General features: G+C 39.0%; 1 protein-coding gene across 2 annotated transcripts in view; it reads left to right on the top strand.

Moving 5' to 3' along the window:
• LOC117466805 (carboxy-terminal domain RNA polymerase II polypeptide A small phosphatase 1-like) overlaps nucleotides 1-17,432 on the top strand; it is a 38,784-nt gene that overhangs the window by 11,956 nt on the left and 9,396 nt on the right. Inside the window, exons 2-4 of one of the 2 annotated variants that reach the window (XM_034110266.2) lie at nucleotides 3,178-3,326; nucleotides 7,564-7,665; nucleotides 12,619-12,675. In XM_034110266.2, coding sequence (XP_033966157.1) covers nucleotides 3,178-3,326; nucleotides 7,564-7,665; nucleotides 12,619-12,675 — 308 coding nt within the window. Of the gene's footprint in view, nucleotides 1-3,177; nucleotides 3,327-4,253; nucleotides 6,967-7,563; nucleotides 7,666-12,618; nucleotides 12,676-17,432 lie in introns of those variants that run through there. The other variant, XM_034110265.2, reaches the window with a different exon arrangement.

Genomic DNA, 17,432 nt, shown 5'->3' with positions numbered 1-17,432 from the left:
CACTGACACTCCGCTGGAATTTAAGAGCTATACACTTATCATAGTTGTCTGCACCCAGATTTGAAAGAGCACGGGGGAGATTACAAACTTAGTTTAGACAAGTTGAACATGAACAACGATAGCAGGGGTTCTGGCAAGTAACCTAATTCAAAACATTTATGAAAATTCACATAAAAGCAAATGTGGCTTAATCATTAGATGGTGGAAGAAATGTCCATCAGTAATAGAAGCAATACTAAATAGTACAAATAATAAAGGTCCTGCACTCAAAAGTGTGCTTAACTAGAAGTACAAAAGTATTGGTATCAAAATAAACTTCACAAACAAAAGTCAAAGTAATCCATACGCCAATTTTTTATCATATATGATTACGAACTTGAAATTAGAAAGAATAATTAGTTCAGATTATCTTGACTGATGACTCATGATATTATAGAGAACAACCACTTTTAAGTCAACAATATCATTGAATAATATGTTTGAAATGATCATGGTTTGATGTTCTGTAGCACGCAAGGATGTTTTTGTAGTCAGTAGAATAAGGGGAATTTTCGGCAGTATCACAATACTTCAATCAGAATTCAACGTACTCATATTGTGCCAAATGTGATTTGGATATCACACGAGTCCATATTGCAAAGACGACAACACTTCAATTATTTCTGCATCCTTTATTAATCATAAAGCTACATTGGAAATCTAACATTAGTAAAAGTGCAGACATATAATCATCAACATATACTTTTCTCTTGTGTGATTCTGACACTGTTCAATTACTTTCGAGTCATTTTGTCCATGTTTTATGTATTCAGGTGAATTTGCCATCTGTAATCTGAATTATTATTATTAGCTTTTTTATAATGTATATAATACTGTAAGGTGTATGTTCAGATAAAAAAAAGCCAGAATTGCTCAATTACATTAACATAACATTGCTCAACAGACCCATAAAGTAAAACAAATCTGTTTTGTGTCAGACAATAGAACGTTTTTTTGTACAAGTCTTTTTATTTCATTATAGTGTACAACAATCAATACCATTTCATTGACATTGTAATATCACAGTACACTCACTACACTCCCCCCTCACAGGCAAAACTAAAAAATGCTTATCAAGATAACTTAAACAACAGAGCCATGAAAATAAACATTACAAAAAAACAAAAAAAAAAACATAAAAGTAAAACAAACAAATAATTATGCAATACAGCGACAATGTAGACAATGACAACAACACAACTAGTATTTCCTGCCGTCAGGACTAATAGCCACAGAATGCACCGTTCCATCACTGCTCATCTCAGAGTGGAATTTATTAGCAATTTCAATGCTTCCTGTTTTCCAATATCACCACATTAGAAACAGTTGTTCAGAAACACAAGCAGTCCATTGCCCATCTGTGCTATATCACAATCATTACACATTTGCAGCAAGCTGCCGTGTCCGTTCCGGCTCACAGTGAAGCAACAGCCTCTGTCTGAGCGGCATGCTAATGCCTCAGCTGACAGCTCCAACTGCACATCAACTCTCAGCTAATGTGTCAGTATTTTCTTTTTTAGAAAAGTCTCTCATCACTCTAACACCACTTGATGAGGTGTTTGCACATGCGCCACATGTGTGAGACAATAGCTGTTGTTACACCGGTTTGTGATGTCAGTGTGGATTCATGCAAATACAGTCATAACACAGTGTCACCAGTATTCATCTTTTTTATTTCAAATTTTAATATATTCGGTTTGTAGTGCACAATGTAAAACAATTGAGTAAGGGGAGAATTCAAGTCTAATCCATGATTATTAAAAGGTTTATGCGTAAAGTTTATATTTAGTATAATAAGAGAAAAACAGCAACACTTTACCCATTTGGTTTTATATATACAGTCTATGGTTTAAATGCTATTAAACTGCTACAGTCATACGTTATATAATATATATAATGTAACTGAATATCTTTTCAGTAAAATACATTAGACCACATAACATTTCTCACTTATATCAATTCTCAAAGTCATGATTTAAAAAAAAAAATGGAATATGTGTACATATCTCAACTTTACTATACTATAATTAGTCTTTAGGCTCATGGGTCTACTGTTTTGTTGCTAAAATATATAGAAATAAACAGAAGGATGTGCTTAAAGACTAAATATAATGTGAGAAAAAAAAATATTTTCAGCGGTTTTGACACATTTAGAGAATGTCTTCATGTGTTTAGGCAACCAATAGAACTCTAACATCACATGTGTGGTCCGTGCATCACTGAAGAAAACATCATCTGCTGTTCCTCTTTAAAACAGCATTGCTCTGCCAGTGAAGACAACATTGTGTGAGATTAACAGCAACATGATCACAAAGAAGACACTTAGCCAGCAATACAGTTAAGAACCGAAATATTTATAACAAATGTTGGTTGCCTATGTTTAGATGTGTTTTAATATTAGCGTCATTTATTTAAGTAGAGAAATAAAGCGATTGTTCTGCTTCCCTAACATTCTTTTAAACTAGTGGGAAGAAAACATCCAACATACATTTATGTTTATTTCTCTATTCTTTTTGACACTTCTAGAGTTCTACGAAATTCCCAAAAGGTAGGAGTACACTATGCTTTATTTAAACCAAATATTTTAGAAAACTTACTTAATGTTGGTAATGAACTGGTTTCTGAATACTGCTAATACTGAATACTGGTTTCTTGGTAATAACTATCAGGTCAAATCTATCCACCCGCATTTCCTCCCCTTGAACAAACTCCTGGTATTCGAACAGCGAAATATTCCCTGGAAAAGGAAACTTGTCTAAGATGTCTTCAGCTGACTATTTCTGGGAATGTAATGTACACCTGTACTTTGTTATGCAATGTCTTTTAACCTTTTGCTGTACAACTGAAATAGCCATAGTCCAGCCGTACACAGCATGACGGAGCACAGTACGTGGTCCTGCTGACAGACCCTGCACAGATCAGATATACCGAAACAGCATGACTGCTAAAACCGGAATGAGTCCTGGCCAGATGTCACTGGAACTGAATCACAACTGCATCAAGAACAATTCTATTGAAAATATCTAAATCAAAAATAACCTGTTGCTGACTGGTTCTACTTCCATCTAAGTGGGCTCTATCCATACGTCAGTATGAGTGTCATTCCTTATGTTTCTTCTCTGTGTCAATTTGTTCCAGGTGCCAGTGAAGCTTCCTCTTCAAAGAAGCCCCGCAGCAGAGGCCTTTTCAACAGTTTCTTCTGCTGTCTATGTCGCAAGGAATCTGAGCCACCTCCACAGAAAAACAATGCCCCCCTCTTGGTAGAAGAAAATGGGACTCTGTCAAAAGTAAGTTTTCCGGGGGGGAATTGGACTCTCTCTAACCCCCAGCTTAGATTCATTTATTTCCTCTGGACTTTTGTTACCTTTCAAACCCTTATCTCTCATTTTCTATACTGTCCTCTGTCAAATAAAGTTGGAGCTGCAAAACAATTTAAGTTCCTCTCTCCCCTTCTTCCTCTTGATATGTACTTTCTCACACTGTCGAGCATCATGTGGTCAGCTTGATTGGCATGAAACATGTTTTCTTGGCTCAAAGCTTTCCTTATTTACAGGAGCATCCTTTCTTGGCAGCTAAGTAGTGTGGCAGTGTTGAAAAGCACCCCATGTTCAGACATCTGTCAAGATGACTGGACGACACAAGACGGAAAGAAATAGTGTAAATATTAGATGTGACCGGAAGATCACTGCATCGCAATGAGCAATGAAACATCTACTGTAGATGTGTCACAAGCCAGGCAGATTACACTTATCATCAGGTGTGATGAAGAGCTTGTGTCAGTTTTCATCTCTTTACCTCCTGGATTCATGTTGCTTTAATTATAGAGACTATAAATGATCATCAATATGAAATACTCTTCATACTGAAACTTGTTTAAATGTGCCACATGTGAATCATTAGGATGTTTACATATGTTAAGATATATCCGGGATTGACCACTATCACATTACGTTACATTTTTGGACAATTGACAATACTCCGTGTGGTTTTACTGAAGATATTCTTGGAAAATAGCATGACTTTTGGCAGTTATGGGCTAGGGGGCAAGCGGTCGAGGCATTTTCAGTTTTCAGTTCAGCCTTTTATAGAGATTTGATATTCCAGAAGTTATTTGTCACGTCTTTCCAAGTCCCCAAAATAAATGTCTTGGTCTCTGGCAAAGGGGAGGGTCGAGTCAAGTGCTCGGCTCAGTTTTGGTTGTGACAAGCTGTCATATCAACGTGCATGCTGCTCCTGTTGCTGTTACTCTCTCTGTGGGCTGAGGGCTCAGTGACTCCCCCCACCAGCCCAGTGAATATCCTCTCTGAATGGACCCTCCAGTTACCTGCCAGTCATTCGGACTTACACTCGGCATGATCAGGAACCAATGCATGGAGTAACACCGTTGGACAAACACAATTCAGATTGAGAAATCATTTCCTGATGTATTTGGAAAACTCCGATCAAAGTAAGGCCCCCGGGGAGGGGGAGCCGTCTACTCAGGCCATAATTGCGGAACAATGCCAGGATCCAAAATTAACAGAGGCTGCAGATTTAACCAGCCCCTCAAAGGGAAGTGCTGAACTTGGCATGGAGGTCCTTGTGGAATATACTGAGCAGACTGTTATCAGCAAAGAAAGTGAACCTTCTATCCTTTGCGTAGAACATTGCAACACGGACAGAGATGAGACCGAAACCTATTGCAACGGACACTCTGAGGGATGTGAGCAATACCCAGACCGATTTTTCGAATCCCACCAGGTCCTTGATCAGTGTGAGACTTCGGGGTTAAGCCAATCATTAGACGACTTTGAGTGTTTTAAACCTCTCAAGTCCTCTCAGCACTGTGATAATCATAGCTTAGCTTCCAAGTGTACTTCTTGCTGTGAACACTGTGCAGAACACCTCCAATTATTTCAGCAATGCAAACCCCCTGACCAACAGTTGGAGGCTTTTGACTTTGAGCCAGATACATTGGCAGTGAACTGTGGCAGTTTGGAGCAGTGTGACATGTCTGATTTCACACCTGAATGCACAGAACACCTGGAGTTCCTTCAACAATACGAGCCCTCAGGTCAGCAGAGTGCGTGCTTTGACTCTGAGCCAGACACATCAGCAGAGGATTCTGAGCAATGTGAAATGACTGGTGGTTTGACACCTGACATCTCTGACTCCGTAGACTTATTGGATTGTGGCACGGAGCTTTGTGAGAACAATGAATGCGCAAATGATGAGGATGAGGAGAGATGTCCACCTAAACAAGACGACGAGCAATATGAAACGGAGACTATTGATGATGAGTCCTCCACATTATCAGAGGATTCAAATTCCTCTGACATTGACACACCAGTTCACGCTTATTTTGATGATTGTGAAAATGTTGGCTTTGCAAGCGAATGTTGTGCGGTTCAACAGCTAACTGAAGACAACTGTCTGCAGGCACCAGACATGTCCACAGAGGACTCTGAAATGTGTGAAACGGATTACTCTGAAACAAATCAACAATGTGCTTCCTCAATGCAGTGTACTGATCAGTTTGGCACCGAAGATGATTCTTCAGATTGCTCTTCTATTGAAACCAAATCCTTTAAGACTTGTCCAGATTGCAGCATTCCGTCAAATCAATGCTCCGATTCATCTGAGGAATCCGAAAAAGAACCTCAGGAAGACGATGGAAACGATGAAGACGAAGGAAGTGATGAGCAAACACTGTGGGAATCCTTTGAAGATGATGAAGAAATGGATCCGATAAATATGAATGCAATGAATGAAGATATTAAGAAAACACCCACTGCTGATATTGTTATTGAGGAATACTTCAATCTATTTGACAGTGGCGACTATTACGGACACGCGTTCGCCAAAAAACAACGTTACATCTCGTGCTTTGATGGCGGAGATATGCACGACAGCATAGCGACATCCGAGGCACAGAAACTTGCCCAAACGAAATACAGATCGAATGAAATCAATGAGGATATTCATGTCCAGGAAACTGATACGTGTTTTGATGCTTCTGACGGGCAAGAATATGAAGATAGTTCTGAGGAAGATGCAAGTCAGAGAGATGACGTGTCTTCAGGGTCAGAGCAACAACAAGAATACTGGAGTGTAGAATCAGAATCAAGTTTAGCAGGGGATGAAAATGAAGAAAATAACGACGATCTTTACGCTGAGAACAATGAGGAAGAAGAGTGTGATGAGGATCTCTATAATAACGATGAAAGTGAGGCCTGCCTGTTCTCTGGTAATGAGGATAATATGAGTGCGCCATGTTCAGAGGACATCTCTGTGGAAGGTGATGCTTATGAAGATGAAGCCTCTGTTGCTCAGAATAAGGAATGTCTTTATACCATTGGACATTTACAGACAGCTATTGCTACAGAGCCTGAAGAAATATGTATGGCATGTTCAGAAATGGAACCATATTGGTCACTTGTAAATCAAGAGGAAAATGAAGAAATGTTTGAGTCTGGTATTGAGGATTATTACGCATTTCAGATTCATAGCCTACAGACATCTGTTGAACAAGCCCTGAATAGATTTATTATGGACGGAAGATCGTCGGATCAAATCCTTGGGTATGCTTCAAGGATAGAAGGAGATGCTCTTTTGACTGAGTTACGAGTTAACCCTGGACTTGTAATTACTGAAGTTATTGAACTAAGGGAGGATTTAGCAAACTGCTGTGTTGTTGAAAAAACATCAGATGAACAATCCTCAGAATCAGGTGATGACTCTGGATACCGGGACATTTCAAGAGTAATCCAACCTACTTTAGATCTCATTCACAGTGTTTCACGAGTTGTGAAACAGGATGACACACAGGTCAGAAGGACGGAGGAAATTGAGGCCTCTGAAGAAAGCACCAATTTAGAAGAGGAGCAGAGTGACGATGAATCCTCTGAGCCTTGTGAATGCGAGCACTGCATTCCACCAATAGAGGAGGTATAATAATTATTTGCACCTAGGCTGTGAATTGTTGGAGTGGATAAAGTTGAGTTCTGAGAGCTGTGTGATCCCAAATATGTATGTAATTATGTAGGTCTATTTTTGAATCATTAAGACTGTAATGCCAACTGTAGCAGGGAAGAAGTTATAGGAGATCTTAGCTTAGTGTGTGGTATCTGGGTCAAACAACATTATCCTCAATTCGCCATTCACTCTACCAGGACAAACACATGCATCAGTGTTACAGGCAGCCTGTTTAGTTGCGCCAGCTTGTTTTTAGCATCAACAAACACCGATCTCTGACCACATGTTGAGGGACGAGCCACACTGTGATGATATTTACATGCTCTATCAATGCGGCAGCAGCTGAAGCATCCAAGGTTTCCTGTAACCCCTCACACAAACACCACAACACAAATCAGTGACAACACACAATGAGCTGTAAGTTCTACATGATAAATTGGGATGGTAAAGTCTTACATTTAATGTCACTACTTTTATGTTGCTCCTTGTATTCTAGGGTTGAAAGTTATAATACATTTTTATTTAGGGTAAGCATTGAGCATTAGGTCTAAACTTTCTTCTGGTCTTCAGGTTCCAGCACAACCGCTACTCCCACGGATGGAATCGAATGATGCAGGGAAGATCTGTGTGGTGATTGATTTAGATGAAACACTAGTGCATAGTTCATTTAAGGTAAGTTGGCCTGTGTGATACACTTACTCATATGTATAATTAATGCTCTGTTTACAGATATACAAACAATCAAAGAGACGTATTTAAAGACCTAATTAAAAGATAAGCTGATCCAAAACCGAAACAATAATTGCCATGTCCGTGCAGATAATATGTGCCACCATTTGTAGGATATTATGTGGTGAAAGCACCATAAAGTATTCAGATGGTATGATTTTTGTTTGTTAAAATATTTGATAGCTTTAGTGAAGAAAGTTGCAGTATATGTGTCGCTCTTAGTTCATTTTCATCTTAGTGTCCCAGGGATCTGTGTGAGGCGGGTTAAAGTCATGCAATGTTGTCTGTCATATTTTAAACTCATGATTTCAAAGTATTACTTCCTTATTTAAATCTAAGCTTTAAGGAAGACAAACATGTAACACAAGAAAACATAAGAGCAGCTACTTCCCAAAAGCACTTTACAAATTGATTAAAATAAATAAATAATTATATAAATAGAAACAATTAAAGGTAAGGTAAGGCACATTTCAGAATCAGGGCAATTCAAAGTGTTTACAAAATACATTAAAAGCATTAAGATAAAATGCAAAAAAAAGACATTATGAATTTACATTTAAATATATTCAAATGCCAAGAGATTAAAACAGTCTAAAATAGAATGATCCACTTTCTTGGTTTTAGCTAGTGAATACGTCTGCTGATGGATCTTTAAGTAAGGCGATCTCTACTAAAGATACATGCACCATTACGTTTTTCCAAATCCTGCTGAGAAACAAGTCCTTTAATCCTGTATTCTTAGTTGATAATATGTCTAAGGTCTGCATATTTATGGTAACTTATTTTTGTTTTGTTTTATAATCTAAGCCAGTGGAAGTTTATAAAGTATATTAAAGCAAAGAGGCCCCAGGGTGGAGCCTTGAGCAACCCCAAATGTCATATTTGTGTGCTCAGATATGTTACTACTTATGAAAAAAATGTGTTGTCCATATCCTTTGAGTAGCATTCAAACCAAGTTTGTCAGCAATGTGTTGTGGTCAACAGTGTCAAATGCAGCACTAAGATCAAATAATACCAAGACTGAAATTCACATACATATTTCATACGAGTTGATGAGACGGCCCCAGGGGCGTACTGGCCATTGGGAATACCGGGAGTTTTCCCGGTGGCCCGGTACCGAAGTGGGCCGGTCGGACAATTCACTAGCACCCCCCCCAAAATTGATTTGAATTTAGCAGTTTTTCTGTACTCTGCTAATGGATCTATTATAAGAACTTGGTATTATATCCAAACATGAAAATGAAAATAACTAGTGTTTGCCCAAAAAGTACCCTAGCTTCTGGATTTATTTCCTGTTTATTCAGCCCACTAATTATGCACAGTAGTGTTCTTAGTACTTTAAGTTCCCTATTGGCCTGTAGACTTTACATTGTGATTATGTCACACATTTTTAATTGCTCCTCTCAGCTTGTGGAAAGTTCTACAAATAAAATACCTCCATCGATGAAAGTCATGATGCAACGAGTCATAATTGACCTTTTGAGGTGTCCTGTCAACAGTTTTACAGATGTTGACAGAGGACATTTTACAATGCTGATCTATGGAGAAATAATTTCCTGGCCTCAGGGGGATTTCCTGCTGCAATGCCCAGAATGGTCAAATTGAAAGCAAAGCTAAGCCTTATCGAGTTCTAAAAATATATCCATGCCTGTTCCTCCCGCACTATATCGGTAGACAAGCACCACGGATCAATTTACTTAAGTAAAAGCTTGCGATGAAAACAAGAAACTAAGTCATATTTGTGTCCATATTACATTTAAAAAAGATATATGTCAACAGTTTTCATTGAGGAAAACTATGTCAAACGATGTCATGACTTTCTTTGACTAAGATAAAACTAAAATGCCCCTTTTACTTTTAGTAAACTAATACTAAACTTAAGTTAATATTTTAAAACATATCACGGACATTTGACACAGGACTAAGATTAAAAAACAAACAAAATCTAAATTAGTGAGCATCTAGTCTTTTCCCACTTGCTTCATTTAGTTTTAAGCACTTCTATAACCTTCTTTTTAAAATAATTGTGGCCTTTAATTACTGAAAGGTCATCAAGTCATCAAAAAGCTAGTACCCTTTCATTGACTATGTGCTATTATGCTTCTATGTTGACTGTTAAAACAAACATTACATTACATTACATTGCATTTAGCTGATGCTTTTATCCAAAGCGACTTACAATAAGTGCATTCGACCAACAAAATACAAACTTGAAGAAAACAGAATCATAAAGTACATCAGGCTTCATAGAGCAAAAACATTTCAAGTGCTACTCAACTGGCTTTCGATAAGCCAGCCCTTTATTAGTATATAAGTGCTTTGTTAATAGTTCTATCGCTCGAAGTGGAGTCGAAAGAGATGAGTTTTCAGTCTGCGCCGGAAGCAATCTACTTGCCAAGGCAAAAATAGCTATAGGATTTGCATATTGTTGCATATTTTTAGGATGCCCATGACTTATTTTCATCGTAAAGGACCAGGCTCATGTGGCACTTAAAGATTAACCATTTATTTGATGGGTGCTCTGGTTTCACGAAGCAAAACCCACCTGCACCCTAAAACCCAAGTAAGACGTTAAAAATGTTATTCAAATCAAAGTTTCATATTTATCTGTTAACTGCAATGTAACTGAATACTGTAAATAAAAAAAGGATCAGCAATATGGTACACTACACACCTTTATTTATTCTCCGTATCAATATACTGTGAAATACTTTCTAACGAAATATCAAATGTAACATTGTTTCTACAAATAACCGGCTGTCTTTTGATCAGTTTGATACCTTTTAAGGTAGCATTTAGTGAACAAAGTAGTCAATGCCAGAAGTCAAGGCTCCTGTGTCACGACAAATTATGTAATGTATGCCATGTGGTGTGTAGTCCTTCTCAGGTCACAGACTGTCCTAAAGGCTGTCACTGGATATTGCCACCATGTGTAAACAGGGTCAGACTCTGTGAACTCCATGTTTAACACAAGGTGGATAATAAAACTCACCTTTACTTTGACACACATACTAAAAATAGCCTTAGGTAACACGGCTTTGAAGTAGATGGTAGGTGAAAGGCAGAGAAAAGCCATTGTGCTGTGAACTCGTTTTTTAAAGCTTTTAATATGCAATTGAATATTGAATATATTAATTGAAGAACAGGATGAAATAAAACTAACACACAGATACAAATGTAGTTTATTGGTGTACAACCGCAGAGTATTCAAGTATTAATATCACTTTTAAACTTTTTCAAACCTTTCTAGAGTAATACGATTACCCGTTTTGGGTTGGTTTAGTATATAAATCATTTTCTATAAGAAGCCACACAAAGCTGTTAGTCACATAACTAATATAAGCACTTTACCAGATGTTCTATTTCTACTGTAAAAGTCAAAAATGTAACCCAAAAATAAATACTAACAATACAGTACATTGCACTAAATGTTTTCTAATTTGAGCATTTTATCATGATGATAAAAAAAATCAAAATGTTCAAATATTGCAAAACCAAAATGTATTCATTAGGATGTATGTAATAGCAAGCGGCTTGACATTTAAACACATAATTGATTTATATTTGCTTTTGTTCTGAACCTTTATTAATAGAATAAAGATCCTAATTGCTAAAATCAATGATGAGTATAGGACAGATGCATAGGATAGGAAAATGTATGTTACTCCCAAAGCTAATATTCATGAGCTACCAACTTCATCCCACCATACCAAAGAGCATATCTATCGTCTCCAAATTGTACTCTCAGTAAAATATTTTTTTCTAAGTAAATACATGATACCAATGCTTAATATTTAGATTTTCCACAATGGTGCTATCATCTTATTTGACTGTATTAAACCCAGATCTAAAGGGTTTGTCTGAAGATGATGAACAACAGGCAAATAAATAGTGGTCGTACAGCCCACTATACACACTTTGTTGCTCATTGTGAACAGAAGGAGATAGAGTACCTGGGCTGCAGGTTACAAGTGAAGCAAGGAGAGCCAGAGTTGGCCGGTCAAACCAGAACTAAACCGCTTTGAATACTGGATGAGCATTTGTACTGACGGTACTGCAAAATGCGCATCAGTCAAAAATACTGTGCATATTAATACGATTATTATTATTATTCATATTATTACTTTGTATTTATGTGTTTCTGAATATGTTGATATTGAGGGAGATCAGCAAATGCATCAAGCATTTTATCATATCTAATCCATTTTATTGTATACACAGAAGACACATGTATTAGGATCAAATAAAATGTTCAACCACCAATTCATACTTCCATATATACCCTCATTTAAAGAGGATAAATATATATAGTGTATATATTTATAAATCCTTTCACACACGGTAAATCAGTAATTTAATCAATAGTTTAGGGAAAACATTTCTTTATTCTTTCGTTTGTCTGTTCATGTATTCACCGTGTACCACACTCTGCACAGTACATTTTTGGGAAGTCAAGATTCTAAAAATAATGATGATAAACCCTAAATGCACACACACTTTCTGTTCATGATTGATGTTAAACCGATTCCGTCTTACTTGCATTACCTCATAGTATACCAATGTCGGCCATGGTGTAATGCCTTATATAGAAGCTGCTTGGGGTGATACAAACATTTGAGAAGCATATTTCCCATGTGAGAACTGCCTAAATAAATCAGATATGTTATTACCCATGTCACTTTCTGCTGCCGCCATATTTCAACTATGGAAGTCATATTATTTACAGTATTGTGTTATTTAGAAGATGCTGATGTGGCACCTTTGTGTCTATTGGACATATCGCCCCCACTTTAGATTTGTTTCTAAAACTCAAATGGGAACGTTTGATCATTTTTGGGTAGATCACACAAATATGATTGGATGTGTGTTTAACACGTTTACTTTTTCTTTCAACAGCCAGTGAACAATGCTGATTTTATCATTCCAGTGGAAATTGATGGAACAGTTCACCAGGTAAGCACTAAATGTGCTGTTGCTTCAATCCCAATTCAAATGCATTGTCCATCATTTTACTCTACATAACACACACAGTTAAACAAAACATGTGCTTTTCACTGATCGGACCTGATTAGCAAGATGCTTTATGAACTGTTCAATTCAACACTAAGGGCGAAAAATTACAAAATCTTCCATGGTTTGCTTGCTAGCTCCCTGACAGTGCTGCAGCCCGCCCTGTTGATGGCTCCAAACAGCAGGTGGCTATTTACGTGGCCTGACGAAATGAGGAAACCTTGGCAGGCTTCTCAGAAACTGCTGGCCATCAATCTCACTCACATATTATGTCCTGCTCATTGGCACTGGGGAATGGGAGTGACTAACTCCAGCAGCCGTTGGATGGTAACCGCGATCTGTTGTGCTCGGCCTCCAGGAAGACAGACGAGCTTTGTGGTCCAGAGGGCCTGGGTCTGTTTCAAGTAATCCAGGATAGGCTTGTTAAAGTGGGGAAAGCCTATACAGGATGACTTGGTTCAGAAACAAGGCCGCCGGCGTCTTAGTGGAAGTAAATAGAAATTCCTGCCAAGGTGTTTACATGAAGTGTCCTTGGATTAAATATATGACGGCTTTAAGTTTGGATGTATTTAATAGGTGCTTTCACACCGCAGTACCTTTCCCACTTTAGTTCCGATATAGTTCCGAAATGTCGCGTTCACACCAAAAAGAGCCGGAACAAAAATTAGTTAATGAGAACCTTTTTACCCCCTTTTCCGTCCCTGCTAGAGAGCAGGGACTTTCGTGGGAGAACAAGGTTCCTATTTCTGATTGGCTGGGCGGATTGCAAACCACGCCCCGTAAAACTCAAAAAAAGTTTTGTGAAGCCGCCATTTTATTATCCTCGCATTAGCATTAGCCCAGCGCACAAACACAGAGAGACTAACTTATGGCAACACAAAATAAAACATGGGAGCGGTGGAGATGAGGAGGTGTCGGCGTTCTGGCGATTTACTCGGAAGGCTTCAGTAGAAGCTGCTGGGAGTCCCAGCAGCTTCTACTGAAGCCAGTCCCCAACTCCGGGGACTTCCGGCCGGGGACTTCGGGTGGCAGTATACGCCGTGAAGGTATTTGTGGCCTGCCAGTAAACCCAAAGCAGCAGAAGAAGAAGAAGTGACGTCAGCGGCTTCATTTGCCTAACGGTACATCCACACAGCAGCTTTAGACGAATCTTCCACCGCTTCCAACGCTTCTCTGCCCATTGACTTTGAATGGGGATGACGTCACTTTACCTCGCTTTTCGCTGAACTGCATTGTGGGGGAGCGAAGCGAAGAGTTCCAGGATTTCCAGGATTCAAAAGTTGAGCAATGTTCAACTTTTGAAGCTGAGCTGGAAGCGTCAGCCAATCAAATCCCGTTTATGCAAATCTGACAGTAGAAGGGCTAGCCAATCAAACCACTTGTATGCTGGGAGAGCCAGACCGCAGTTCATTTCCTCATATTCCAAACGAGAAATTACGGTAGCAAATCACCCGGTTCTTTACGACCAGACTATTTACCGGGATACAAACCGGAGGAACCAGCATGGAGGGAGGTGGCAGAGACAGTGGGTGAAACTGGTAGGTTTTCGCCTGTTTGGGGAGTTTATATATATATATATATATTGCTCGCATAAAATCCCCGGGGTTTTTTGCTTTGTATGTCGGGGGCGGGAGATTCATGTGATTGGTTGTTGGTCGCGTTGGTCGCAAAAAATCCCCAAGCTTTCAGACACGCCCAGCTCCAAGATTTTCAAGATTTTTTCAAAGCTGCTGTGTGGACGTACCGTAATCCTTCCCCAGGGACTTATTCCGGTGTGAACGCGATCTGTACTTAGTTCATAAGAACTAAAGAGTTCTCATGAACTAAATTCTGATGAACCTTTGTGGGAAAAGTACTGCGGTGTGAAAGCGCCTATAGTCACTGTAGCATTATTATTATTACAAACAGAAATTAAAATGGAACCTTTAAATAGTTTGTAGTGGGGTTTTATGCAGATTTGATCAATCATGTATGTATTACATTGAGAAGATAATGGCCAGCACGTCCCGAGTTTAAAGGAAATACCATATATAGTATAGTAGCGTATAGTGCAGCAGAAACCCATTATAATAGGCTTTTATTTCGAATATTTTAGCCACTTAAGGTTTTTTTCGGGTTATTGTGTGATATTTGGTTTGTTTGAAGTCACACAATAACACAAACTAACCACTTGATGCAAAGGTAAATCTGCAACTTTCAGGTTTTGCAAATAAAAGTATTTTTTTCAAAAGAGTCTGTTAGAAGAGAGCTGCTTCAGTTCTTGAACATATTCTTTCACACACACATACGGGTATTGGGCCGAGTGCGACACCGTACTTCCGGTATGCGCCATTTCACGCGAGGTGCAAGCAGAATATCATAGTCTATTGCAGGGGTGTCCAACCTTTTTTGAACCGAGAGCTACTTTTAAAGTTGCCAGTCTGCCGAGATCTACCAGTCCAAATAGAGAGGCGTAGCCATTACTGACAGCCTACTGTCAGGTAAATACACACTTCTACTTGTATAAAACTGACCTTTGTACGATTAATACTTCATAAAATACTGCAGATCCTTTATCTTACCTCTTTCTAATCTACACACATACAAGTATTTAACTGAAGTTACACAACAGTGTTGTTGATACAGAGTTGGAGTTTATTCACACGTCACTACAGTGGGTAATGTTTTCAAGAAACATTGAACAGTGCTGCCACATATGACACAGGAAAAAAGAAAAGACGCTGAACCCTTTCTTTGCCATTATATAAAAACAGTGTTGCTACAAAAGTATAAATTAGGCTTACTAATAAGACAACTCCGATCTGAAGCTACACAGGAATCTGCTGCCAAAGTGCAATAAAAAAGAACAAATTAATAGAATCAAACCCTGTTTTTGTTGCATTTTAGTAGATTATAAAAAGAAATGTCTTTAAAATAGGATGCAAGCAGCACTAGTTTCTTAACCTGAATTGATAATAGACTATAATCAATTTAAGTCTGCATTCTTATACCATTTTGTACAATAATTATAATGAATAAGTTCAAACAAACTCAAACTTACAGCTGATTAATAACGGTATCTAACTTGAGTTTTTATCATATCAAAAACCTGTTAAAATGCTACTGTTATTTTTATTACGCATCGGCAGCCTCCAGGAATGCTTCTTTCACAACTTCGCCGTCTTTGAAAGACTTCATGTGTTTCGCAAGAACGTGACTGACACGATAAGATGCTCTGGTAGCAGCCTTGCTCTTGTTGTTGGGCCTGGTGAAAATGGACGGCTGCGCATTTAGCTGTCCTCTCAGGCCCCTCCCCTTTTGGAGCCTAGGGCAGAATTAGGAGGGAATTCCGTCTCGTAGCGTTTGTGCACTGTTTTGAAATGCCGCTCCTAAATTACCCTTCTTCGATAAAGCCACGCTCGCATTGCAGATGAGACAGATGGACTTTGAATTGGAATAGATACAAAAATAATCATCCTCCCACTCGGAGTGAAATGATATATGTTTTGCTTCTTGTGTGTGTGCGGACTGTCACGGAGCGTCCACACTACAGCTTCAAAAATAGCTTGGAGCTGGGCGTGTCTGGAGCTTGGGGATTTTATTCAAGCAACACGACCAACAACCAATCACATGAATCTCCCGCCCCCGACATACAAAGCAAAAACCCCCGGGGATTTTATGCGAGCAATATATATATAAACTCCCCAAACAGGCGAAAACCTACCAGTTTCCCCCACTGTCTCTGCCACCTCCCTCCATGCCTGGTTCCTCCGGTTTGTATCCCGGTAGGTGAAGAGGGTCTGGTCATACAAAACCGGGTGATTCGCTACGGCGATAGTTAGTTTCTCCTCCGACTTTTTTTGAAATATAGAAATGAACGGCAGGATATCTCTCCCAGCTTAGACGCGGTTTGATTGGCTACGGCTTCAGCTGTCAGATTTTGGGAAACGGGATTTGATTGGCTGGCGCTGGCTACTCCGGCTACTCAGGCGACAGAAGTTGAACATTGTTCAACTTCTGTCGCCTGAGATGCCTGAGACGCCTCGCTCTGCTACCCACAATTCAGTTCGGCGAAAAAGCGCGGCTACGTGACGTCACCCCATTGAAAGTGAATGGGCAGATTGGAGCAGATTGGAGCTTTCGACGCTGTCGACGCTGTAGTGTAGACGGGCCGTCACTCCTGGTGTTGACATATGGGGGTTATTCCCTATCTTTATTCAAGAGCGTGGTATTTAAATTTGAGAGCATACTTTATGCTTTATTTATTTATTTCCCTCAAACGCTGTCCTCGCACTCAAATAGTGCCTGCTTGCACTTAGATTTGCTACGCTTGCACTCAGATATATTGCTGCTCAGAATTATTCTGTGCGCGGTCGAAACTTGTTCTGCTCTCAGAATTATTCTGTGCGCTCTCGAAACTTTTGTGCAACAATCCTGTCAAAATCCCTCAACCAATAGGAGGCCAGGTGTCCTTGCGGGTGCGTTCACTTTACTTATTACAGCGTCCCGTAAGGTCGGTTACTCTTTGGTTTATAAACTCCCGCCCTCCACGGCTTTATAACATAACATGTACATCACTTCGCTGTACAACTTTATTTTGGGGGGTGTAAGCACAGTTAGTATATGTTTATAAAACGGACAATTCAAATCAAGCAATCTGATGTTTCTTAGTCGTGATATAATGAGCGTATATCCCGGGTATAATTGTAGTTACTTTTCAC

Source organism: Pseudochaenichthys georgianus, chromosome 21, assembly GCF_902827115.2.
Source record: "Pseudochaenichthys georgianus chromosome 21, fPseGeo1.2, whole genome shotgun sequence".
NCBI lineage: Eukaryota > Metazoa > Chordata > Actinopteri > Perciformes > Channichthyidae > Pseudochaenichthys > Pseudochaenichthys georgianus.
This window is presented reverse-complemented; position numbering and strand designations above follow the sequence as displayed.